Source organism: Aplysia californica, unplaced genomic scaffold (assembly GCF_000002075.1).
Source record: "Aplysia californica isolate F4 #8 unplaced genomic scaffold, AplCal3.0 scaffold01123, whole genome shotgun sequence".
Classification (NCBI taxonomy): domain Eukaryota; kingdom Metazoa; phylum Mollusca; class Gastropoda; order Aplysiida; family Aplysiidae; genus Aplysia; species Aplysia californica.
The window spans coordinates 118,386-130,611 of NW_004798393.1; the positions used below are offsets into that span (position 1 = coordinate 118,386).

The following is a 12,226-nucleotide window of genomic DNA, read 5'->3' on the forward strand; positions in this document are numbered from 1 at the left end:
AAAATTTCATTGGTTGAAGATATCATTCAAATTGTATTTTTAAAACATTAAAAGATTCAACAGAACTCTCATACAAAATCAAAAGTCTTCATCTAAGAAAGACCAAAATAGAACTCATTATATTTTATAAATGTCATCAATTTGATAAGTAATGGAACAAATCCAACTTACGTAATACAAACATTGCCATTTTTGTGACTACACAAGATCTGAATTAATAGAATGTATATATTATATTTTTTATATATATATAATCCATGCTCAAACCAAAATGTGAAAGAGATAGGGGCGAATATGTTTCTCACTTTGAAAACTTTTTGAAATAATTCTCACCTCTCCAAGGTTTGCCAGTTGTTGCAACAGGTCAAGAACTACAGTCTGATCAGGAATCACACCAACCTCCACAGCTCCTCTCAAGGCTAGTACAGCTTTCTCCATCTCCCACATCTCCATGAGAGACATCAAATGTTTTTCCACACTTTCAAATGCTGGTGCTTCACTGTCATTGTCAAGTGGAGAAATTAGATGTGGAAGCATTTGTTTGATGTACTTAGTGGACTTGGATGAGGCTTGCTGTTTATTCTTTACTCTGGGACTCAGTTGTGGAGCTTTCATAGACTTCTCCGACTGCTGGACAAGGCTCATCAGATCATTGAACACTGCATTTTTGTCCCCAGAGCTGGAACTTGAAAAAGCCCGATTGACAAAAAAATGATTTTTATTCAAGCTGCCAGAAATGTGGCGTATAGTCCAAAATCGAAAACACAGTAATGACTGACTGGCTCGAACATTGAAAATATTTTGGCATGAAAGTTTTCTCCCGTTACCAAAACACAGTTTCTTGACAATTACATAATTACACCCATCAACATGGCAAAGATCTAGATCTAGATGTTTTCTATCAACAGAAGGGGAGATTAACTCCTTATTGACACCAAGTCCACGAGCATGAAAGTCCACAGACAGATTTGTCTCCACACGAATATTATTAAAACAATCATAAAAAGTATGGATATGGGCATAGAGTCTTGGGATGTTCCTGCTGCTAATGAAATGGTACAGGACTTGTACCTTCTTCATTGAAAGAGTCACATCATTACAACACCAACCTCTGTCAACCTCCTTAGTCTCATTCTGTTGGATGTCACTGTTGACAGGATCTCTAATTTGGCACTGTCTTCCAAAAATGCCAGACCTTTTACTTTTGTTGCTACTCTCATTTTGATGCAGAAGTTGAAAAGAACTGAGGGTCTTTACAGAATTGGACATCAACACCCTCAGTTGACATTGGTGAGAGGAAAACCCAGCAGTGGACGTCAAAACACGGCGCCTCCTAAACAATGAAAACAAGCGGGATACATGATCTAGATCTAGAGCTGTGGGAATTTGCTTCATTTTTCGTCTACAAGAACATCTGAGCGGGAGACTGAGTGAGAGATCGACCCCCTCTTCACCCTGCTACGTCGTATGAAGATAAGAAGGCGTATAGGCCTACCTTGATCTTGAACGTGCGTATAGGCCTAGTGTACATCTAGAATCTATGTCTTGAACAGAAACAATCGGAATCAATCGCAACCGTTCCTGCTGACAACTCGATCACTCAGTAGTCTGGTCAAGTTTTGTCTGTGATCTGTGTGTCCGTCAGACTGCAAAATGTTTAGATCTAAAATCTAGATATAAACACTTTCGGTTTCGGTTCTAGATCTAGAATCTAGATCTAGATATATAGGCCTAGGCCTTTTTTCATTTGTTTTGAAAATGTTTTGTTTGACCGACACTGTCAAAGGTGTGCAACTCTCAAAATTCAAAATAGTTTTTAAAATTCTCATTATTAGATCTCTAGAATCTAGCTCCCTTGCACAGAGTCGTTTGAAAGCCGAAAGAAGGGGGGGGGGGAATGAGGGAATAATACCAAGCAACCAGCACTCACACAAGCTTTAAGTTGGAACTGAGGCAAATTTAAATCACAAAGAGAAATGAGTACTTATGTGGGAGGGAGAAGTTCTTACGTACAAAGTTATTTTCCAGTGCTTCACACTTGGTCACTCAACTGACAGAACCAACTAATCACATGATATACAAAAGTACGAGTCTTTAACAATAAAAGGCTAATAATCTTTTAACGATACATGGTTAATTACAATTCCTTGCCATAAAAAAGTTGTACCTCTTCTTTAACTAAGATCATAAGACAACACACAGCCAACCGTACATGCACACTCCATTCGAACAACATCAACCCAAGCCCATATTGCATGAGTGCACGCCTAGACACACACATATCCCTAATCACACATCTCACTCCCACCATCCAGGCAACCACACAATTAGGATGTGACAAAAACAAATGAAATAGTGATAAGTCAAAGTGATAGTTAAACGTTAGGCATCACCAAATGAGGCAAAAAATGTAGATTCTTTCAAAAGAAATATAGGTGTTCTTCACAGGTTATAAAAGAATAGAGATACAAAATTTCACAAGGCAGATAGCAAACACATAGACCGAAATGAAAGCTAAAAACAGAGAGCGACCCTTTATACCTCAAGAGCACACAGCATTGGGGAAAACATCACAATATATGACATAGTATTATTTCTGGATGTACAAGTACTACTACCTATGACATGTACATAGGGAGGGAAAAAATAACATCTACTGCGATGCAAAAAAAAAAACCAAAAAAATCATGAAGGCGTACCAGGTTTTAGTGAAGATGTGAGAAACCGTCTTTAGCATTAATCGGAAAAACAAGAGATCAACCCTATATGATTTGATGGTCATCCTACATTTCTTTGACAAAGTTGAGGAAAAAAAAAAAAGACCTAGAAAATAAGTTTTGTGCCATGTTCATTTATACAACTAAATTATCAATGTGAAAGTTGGGTTACAAACTATACCTATGAGACCCTCAAATATGCATGCAAATACTTCGTGGGAGCAAAACCCACAATGCCCAGAACATTGGTAAAATACATTTCCAAAGAGAAATTAAACCCTCATAGACAAATTTCCAGCCTAACAACAAGCTCTGAAGTAGCGTCACTACAAAGCGATAAAAAGTTACATTATAGTAATAATAAACTTTTTTGTTTGTGGAGATAAGCTTCTAAGATAGGGAATGCCCTAAGCACATTAAATGCTTTATCATGTCCTTCCTATATAACAAGTTCAGGGTAGTATTCTATACTATAGCAGAGTGAATGTTTGCCCAGTAGTAGAGACAAGAAAGGTGGAGTGTCCAGCAGCCCCAATGGTATGGTCAATGTGCATGATGCCATGTCAATGTAACCAGACAGAGCGACACATCAGAGTACGACTGTGTGCAAAGGACTTACCTCAATTCACTGATGCTCATACACTACACAATACAACATAACCAATCTCCCCAGGTTGTTATTTAATTTGTTCCCGGAAACGCTCGCATTTCTCAATTTGTGCAGAGCTCAACTTTATAAAAAAATTTTATGATCACTTGCTGCTACTCTTATCAGAAAACTTTAGGCATGTTAACGAATGACTTTTTAAAGATATTTTCACGGAAAAACATTTTTAAGACATCTCTGTTCCAACTACTTTTGCCCCCCCCCCCCCCCCCCCCCCCCCATTTGAAAAATAAAAACATTGGATAACTACCAACAATAAGACTAAAATACCCCAGCTGTTAGTGCCGCCAACAGGAAATGACAGCCAATGTAAAAAGTCTTTGGCAATTAGAAACCAACTAAATAAAATGTCAAATGCAATAAATACAAAACAAAGGGGATGAGTGGGTGAATGGAGCATAAGGAAAGGAAAAAAAAGACAACGAGGACAACTAATATGATATGATGTTGATACAAGTAGGATGAGTCAGCCAATGTACCAGACAACAATTAAAATGCACCTTCAAGTCTTTGCAAAAGATCATGATACAGAAAACAAAACGTTAATGCTTCACAACGTGTACTGTGGTGGCTTGATAACGTAGCCCAAGAAAAGAACAGGAACACACTCAACAAGAACTCTTGAAAATAAAAGTGAATACTTCATAGTCTTACAACAGAAATCATCAAACTTCTATCCCCCACTTCAACCAAAAGAAAATACCTATCTTTTTCCTCCCAAATCTGCCAGAAAACAGGCTATCGACTAGAAAGACAACCCCCCCCCACACCGGTTAAGAAATATAAAAAACTTTCTAGAAAAATTATATTTCAATACTATGAATCAAAGGCAGTGCCAGAGAGCTACTAGCCTGGAGTTCACACAATAAATTGCTGGAGAAAATGTTTTCATTTGTGACAAGGAGGCAACCCAAGAATCCCAGTTGTGCTACCATGACCTTTTGCAGCTAAATCTGAGTAACAATGTTTCAGAACAACAGTTGCACCCTTCAAGTTTCATGCACAAGAGAAGCGCAATATTGAGACGTTTAGGACAAAAAGCAAAATTAAAACTCCCATGAAAGACATACAAAGGATTCTAGGATATTTACTGCAGAATAGCTTGTCACTTTTTCTTCATTCCATAGAATGAAAAAACGAAAAAGAACATTTACACGACTTCCTGTGCAAACAGAATTTTAAGTATTTATTTTCAATTCTTTTCATATTCATTCAGTTTTTTCTTTCCTACAGACTCAATATTCTTTAAGTGTTATATCTGTGACTTTGGAGGAGAGAAAAGTCAGCACATTGCTTTGCACAAGTTCACATGAGTTGAAAAGCCGAAAAGATACTTCTGGAGAAGGGGGTAATAAGCGTGCAACAGCAACTAACTGCAACTAGTCACCAAAATTCACTCTGGTGGGTGAAAAATATGATGGGTACAAAAAAAAGTTAACTGAAGGAGAAGTCTCAATCAATTATAAAAATCCTGGAAGGCCTTTACAAATGCTAGCAAAGACACAAGTTCACCGTGCAGTATAAGCAACCAGTTTGTTCTTGTGAGATAGACTAAGTGAAAAATGGAAGGTAAAAAAAAGTTTTTTTGATTATGACTATCGCCGTTCAAACCATGGATCGCCCGTGGACCTCCCTTTTTTTAAAAACTTTGTTCAGAATTAGTTTTTTTTAAAGCAAATAATGTCTTTGCATTTTCAGAATTTAATAGATAAAAGTTTATTTAAATTTCTTTTACCTCCCACCCAAACTATTTCAAGATTTGCAACTACAAGATTCAGACATTAGAACTTTGACACTGCAGACTGGCTCATGCAACCTTTACAGTTCTGGTAAATCCACAATCGTGTGTAAGTGAAGGAATGATATCTAGGAAGAGAGAAGCAGCCCTATACATCTAAAACAATTAATGAGGTTTAAAAGCATGCAAAAGCATCAACCATAAGACAGGATTATACGAATAATCATGATTACTTTTTATTAGATTAATATTCTCATTAATGCTATCTTGACTCTGATTTCGGTTTTAAAAACAGAGCAAAAATAAAAGTAAATTGTACAGAGGATGCAGGAACTAAATACTGTAGTGTGGATCCAGAGCAAGAAAATAGAATAACGATGACAATGATGATGGCAATGGTCAGATGCATCTCTTACCACAACGTCAAATGAGATGGCATGTCTTTACAACTGGTACTTCCCACAAGCCCCACAGAAGCTCTTTAAACACTTACAGTCTAGTAGTGGTTAATGATTCTTATAGGAAATCAAGAAGAAAATTCTCTATTTATCCCACAAGTTTACGGCAAGTTTATAAAATGAACATCAAAGGGATTGCAGATCCCATTCTTATTTCTTCGAGTGTTGACACTGCAAAGCTTTTATCTATAGAAAAGAGACTTCATTTAACAAGGATGATGAAGTGCTCCATTTATTCCTGACTGAGTGGTACAATTGACATAAGCACCTGAAGGGTGTTGGTCATGTTTGGTCTCCGTTCAGCAAAAATTGTTTAATGCGTTGCACCGCTCCAAAGCTTATCTCATTCACAATGAACTTGGAATCCATGAACTCTGAATTATGTTAACTTACACAAATTTATGTTCGTGTGCACCATTTCAAATTTTTATATTCTTAAAATATTTCTTCAACAATGCATTTTTCAATTTAGAACATTCTACATTCAAAATTCTGAAGGGAAAAAGTAAACATACTTAAAACAGTCAGTCACACCGGTTGTAAGATGTTGCGTTCGGCTACTAAGCCAGGTTCGGCTGGTGTAATTATACAAAAATTATGGTTTGATATGAACCAATCATACTCACTAAGTAGATCCATTGAAAAGGAACAGACAGGCTTATTCCTGAAATTTTCAGCCGAGAATCAGCTATGTTAAGTATCATCAGCAATTATTACGAAATAATACATTGCATTTTCTGGGACCGTCTCTTTTGCAGCGTCCTGGAAATTGTGAGCACTAACTTCTACCCTTCACCACCCATAGACACAAGCGGTCTCCAGTGGCAGACAGCCACTTTTCAAACCCCCGGGATATCTAAAGGACAGACAAAAGAGGAAAGACTAGGGTGACAGGGTCAATGAATTCAAAACGCTAGACAAAAAAAAAAAAAAAAATAGAAACAGGTCTGCCTACAGTTCATCCTTTTTCTGACGTTCAGCAACTTTTTTCGACCCTGGAAACAAAAAAATCAATCTACACAATTTGCATGTACAGTAAACTGCATGAGGAAACAAAAAAAGTTGATCTTGCTTCATCCATGGATGTGTGTATGTAAGCTCATGTCCTTGGGTGTTTGAAGTGTGAGTGTATGCTACCGCCAGGGATAGTTTTAGTGTTTCTGCAAACAAATGAAAACATCCAAATGTCTGATGGTGGAGAAATTGATTCTTTTATTTCAACTGAAATACATCAAAGAGTTGTCCATGTGATGGCGATAAACATTTTTTCTTCCACGCGTTATGTTCAGGAGTACTTCAAAGAAACAAAATTTACCTTTCTCTTTGATAGCAGCATTTGCAGCCACAGCAGCATCTCTTTTGCCACTTCTACGCATCTTGCACCAGTTGGAGGGGGGGGCCTTGTCAACTTTGGGATGGACTGCTTGCCACTTGGGATCTTGATCGACAGGAAAAGACGCCAAACTTGTTCCACGCGAAGTCCTCGGGTTATACCAAATGGCCCACCTCACACAGACTGAACAAGCTAAAATACAAGAACACAAATGAGAACACTGATTTTCTTTAAAAACATACACTTAAACAGTGATACAAGTCAGTGGAAAAATTACAAAGCATGTGCAATCACAAAAGCCCATGTTTCGTAACCGTAACATATAGCATTGTTGTTCAGATCAACCATCAATTTACTGAACTTGGAAACAGTTTTGGTCTCTTTTTCGATACAATTAATTCCCTTCAACAAAACTCATACTTCAGAAAATAATCTGCAAAGAGGGGACTTTTTTTACCTCGAACTTGAATTCAATTTACAAAGGACAATTTCTAAAACTATGCAAAACAAACAATGCATGATATAATTACATTATTACCATAAATATATGGAACTTCGAACATGTAAAAGTCACAAGGGACAAAGAGCAAACATTATATGGAACTTCAGATAAAATGTTGACATGAGCACAAAGAACAACAAAACCTGAAGCACTTAACCATATGTCCTTAATGATGCATTATCTGATTATCGTGATTCACACAAAAAGTTACAAATTACTTTCCAAAGTCAAAGTACAATAAATCATTTTATCCTACCTCAAGAACAGTTCACCAAAACTGTAACTAATAATGTGACCCACTGTATCAGGCAAATCAAGCGATTTTGGCCAGGTTATTTCATAAAAATGGTTAATCCCTTCAATCAATGTTAGTGCTGATTATCAAGTAAGTTCATTAACTAGGACAGCAGTCTCATGTTCTCAGTGCTAGTAGACTAGCTGTCTAGATCTAGCCCACTCGAGACCTTCGTTCCCAGGTCTTCGAGATCTTACCCATATTTTGACAAACTTGCAATTCTTAATCAAAAAGTGAAATTTGCTGCCTTTTCTCAGTCATTTTCGGAATCACGTTTTGCAAGAGCACACACTCGTCAGCAAAACTAGACATGTTAACTATCACTTGCAATTGCAAGCCTGAGAGTAAACTAATACTTTTTATTTTATTCTCGAATACAAACCTACACAATGCTTACCTTGTGGTTTCATCTCAGTACACAAGAATTAGAACCATATAACTATATAGGCCAAAAAGCATGGCAAATTTTGCCAACTTCCCAGACATCCATGACATAGCACAAGGACAAAGCTAAAAATTACACATTACCGTGACATGCCAGGCACGTCATAAAACAACGGAGGGCTACAAATGAAGGGGAAAATGTAGGGGAAAGGGCATCTAACATCATTTTGGTAGATCTGAAAAAGTACAATTCTACAGAAAAAAAAACAAGGGCCAAGTGTCAAAAATCCAAAACTAAGAGTATACTCACTTGTCGCTGTATACAATCTTGACAATAAAGCAAACAAAATGACACAGTTCGCCTTCCGGAACAAATTCTTTGTCCTGAAAATCTTGCACTGAGGAGCAAGGGAGGGAAGGGAAGGAGGGGAAAGACAATGAGAAAATGAATATTATTATATCAATGAAACCTGTGCACTCATTTCCATGCAAATACCTCACAATATCTTATAATGTATTCTATAAATTGACCTTGTCCATGCAGACTAAGGTTTTAAAAGTAGAAAACTAAATCTAAATTCCATGTAATTCAAACTTTTCACAACACTGATCTTATTTCTTAAAACGTGTTAATCACATCATGGTAAAAATAAGATATATATAAAAATATATATATGTATATATATACCACTTGAAGGTTACAGACCGTGTATACCAAATACAGAGGTAATAATTGGTGTAAGACACTCAAGATTAATAATTTGAAGAGGAAACAGCATATCAAGAGGAAATGGAATGAGAACCCCCCCCCCCCCCCCCCCCCTCCAAAATAAAAAAAACACGACAAGGGAAAGGGAACTTGGAACCACAATCTAATCCACAAATGCAGCAGTACAATCGTCGGCAATTTTTTTTTTTTATTCGAAATTCCGAAAATTTTCAGAGAATCCCCATCCCAGTTTCATATCTACTTTCTCCCCCAACCCCTGAATCTTTCCTGCTACTCCTAGCTCCTTACTGCTGTCTTTTAGCCACATCCCTGTTCTGATGGTAGGTAAGATTGAACACCTAGCCTTTCCTGATAAGGGCGAAAGCTTAGATTATAACGATAAAAATCGAGATGTGAGCTTTAATATCCAGTTACTAGATTCTAGAATCTCTCTGAACTGGCCCTCCCTGCATCATTAGAATGAGCAGAACAACCAAGTTGAGTTGGCCATGTGACGGGGGGGGGCAAAATTAAATAATGTCAACCAATGAGATCGCGCGTCGCAATCGCCCACTCTTGGTTTGCTGGTGGAAGATGTGTTGGGAAAAGGCCACAGCTGTCGATTTTGTGCGATGTGATTTTAAAAAAAACTAATTACAGAAAAACTATTACACACAACAAAATGAAAGTTAACATGTGGAAAGACAAAAGATCGTGGAAGTAACGATGCTGTAGTGGTAGCAGAAGTAATCATAATGCTGTTGACTAGTAGTGGTGCCCGGGGCCGGTTACCATGTAGACCGTGAGTTGTTGGTGACTGTGTACGTAGACACTGCCATTGGGCAATGAGAGTGCAGTCTTTTGACTTTTAACACTCTCCTAGTTAATAATGCTAGTTTTAATTCTGGTTTTTACGTAAAACGCCAGTCGACAGAGAGAGAGAGAGAGATGGAAAGAGTTGGCGAAGGGAATGTTGGGGCCAACGAAGGGGTCAGCAGATAAATATGTTGTTAGATTAAGAAGAGATCATTGATGATTATTCATATGACGCTTTGTGTGGAATAAGAGTTAAGATTAATAATTAATATGTAAAAGTAAAATACAAAAGTAAAATAAAAAAGCCGGTGGGAAATAGGTGGGGAGAAAGAGAGAGAGAGAGAGAGAGAGAGAGAGAGAGAGAGAGAGAGAGAGAGAGAGAGAGAGAGAGAGAGAGAGAGAGTGGGGGGGTGGGGGGGGAGGGGGGGTGACTGCTCGATTGAAATTATGACATAGTTCTTTTCTTCAAATTGTGATTCCTCCAACTCCAAAACCGAGGAAAAACAATCGTTCATCGAAATGACATCCACAATCTTCATTTACATCTAGGCTAGCCTCGAAACTAGATCAATGATTTATTATGTCTGTCTGTCTAGATCTAGACCAAGGCCATAGATCTAGAAGAACCTAGGTCTACCCTGAGCCAAGAGGGCGCTGAAACTTTCTGAAATCACAAAAGAGTTCCCCTACCGGGTCTGTTTACTTTGTGACTTTGTTCCCGGTTACCGGGTCTGTATACACTATACACTCCCTTCTAGTTCTAGCATAGCCTAATCTTTGATTCTAGGCTGCCTTCTGATACTAAAATGATGATTTCATCCAAAGGTACAAATTTGACTTCGAGTGATTCCTAGTGTTTTCGAGTGTTTCCTAGTGATTCCTAGCGTTTTCGAGAAAAATGAACACCCCTCTAGTCTAAGCACAAGAAAATCTACTCGGCCGTTACTCACGAAAATTGTGCTTGCTCAAACCAGCCACCCCACTAAGAACTAAGGGGTTAAAATGAAAGGGGAACACCACCCAGTGATTCGCATGGTTTTCTGATATGCCTCTTCTGACTTTTGAACTCTCAGTAGACCCGGAAGCTGTCGTAACAAAAGCCTTGCCTTGCAGCCCCTAGCTAACTTAGCCGAAAGTTGACACTTGTTGACCAAAACAAAAGATAGTGACACTCTCATGGGAGAGAAGTACCTTTCTATACGACTTTGGCAGGAGTTCAAAAATTATCCATCGATAAACAAAGATAAACGAAGCTAAAATAGGGGAGAACTTCCGTAACGAGCGACCACTATGAGGGCTAGGGGTAGGGGTAGGGGTAGGGGTAGGGGTAGGCCTGTTCTTTATTGCGTTTGATGGGGTGGTCGCTCGTTACGGAAGTCCTTTCGAAAATAGACATCAATGATCAGTGCTGGTAGCGGCCGGTTTGACCTCAATTGACTCTAGATATCTAGATCTAGATCTAGATTAGATCTAGACTAGATCTAGAATCTAGATCTAGAGATCTATGTGCAGGAGTGAAAGTAGAACTCAAATTCTAATTTTAAAATATTATTCGGGTCAGAATGGTCAATTTTGAGTAACCATCAGAGCCAGCTGTCTGTGCTGTGGTGGGCGTGCGGGGTTGATTCTAGGCCTAAGACTGAAGTACAAGTCAAGTGTCACACAAACTCGATGGACAGGCCATGCAAAAGATACAAATTCAGCCTTCAGGGTGACAGCCAGCCCTTACAATAAACATACTCTTCTAAAAAGGCCAATCTTGACCTCAAATGCACGAAACTGAACAAACCAAGATACAAGCTCAAAACGTGCCTCTTCAACACAGACATTGGCGACATCCATTCCAAAATGGATCCGCACGAATGGCCAATAGCCAACAAACATGATGACGCCTCGCCTAAGCCTATTGACAAGGCGTAGAATCTAGTAAAGGCAAGCTTATTTGGAAGCAGTATAAATTATGTTCATACATACCTACAAACGAACGGGTGATTCTGTGCATCTAAAGAGAGAATTACATCTCGACTTTTGGACTGCACTGGCCCATTTACTACGAAGAAGTAGATCTACAAAGATTTATTTTTCAGCAACAATGGTAATGGACGTCTCCATTGCAAGGTCGTCTACCATATTATTGCATAGCAATGTTGAATCAAGACGGCGATTGGCTAAATCTTGAATACATCAAATTCCGGAAACGAACGGAGGTTTCCGTGATACATAAAAATGTGAGCCAGTTCTGTCAACGAAACAAATGGAAACGAAATTTGTTCGATTAAATTTGCTCGTCAATGTAAACAATTTTAATGGCAATAGTATATAGGATGGCATTACAAAGCATCAATTATTCTGCATGTAACAGCTCAACATGTCATTATAGGAAATAATGAAAGGGACACATTTTTAATACAATGTAAAAGAAAGGCACATTGTGGGGGGACATAATTTCGTTTGGTTTAATTGCAGAATCAATTTACACAGTTTTTTCCCTTTGAATATCTCAGACGCCGCCACAGAAATAATTACATGTACCATAATTTTAGTTGTTGACCTCTAAGGCCGATTGATTCTACTGATGGATTATGTACCATAAGGTAATATATATTC

At 38.1% G+C, this 12,226-nt stretch overlaps 1 protein-coding gene across 2 annotated transcripts in view; it reads right to left on the reverse strand.

Moving 5' to 3' along the window:
• LOC101862544 (serine/arginine repetitive matrix protein 2) overlaps positions 1-11,762 on the reverse strand; it is a 31,808-nt gene extending 20,046 nt beyond the window's left edge. The window contains exons 1-4 of one of the 2 annotated variants that reach the window (XM_005111792.3): positions 11,594-11,762; positions 8,405-8,492; positions 6,896-7,105; positions 6,207-6,244 (exon numbers count right to left, since the gene is read on the reverse strand). In XM_005111792.3, the coding sequence (XP_005111849.1) occupies positions 6,207-6,219 (13 nt within the window). In that variant the 5' untranslated portion in view covers positions 6,220-6,244; positions 6,896-7,105; positions 8,405-8,492; positions 11,594-11,762. The remainder of the gene's footprint in view (positions 1-6,206; positions 6,245-6,895; positions 7,106-8,404; positions 8,493-11,593) is intronic. The other variant, XM_005111791.3, reaches the window with a different exon arrangement.
• Positions 11,763-12,226: the final 464 nt, after the last annotated feature.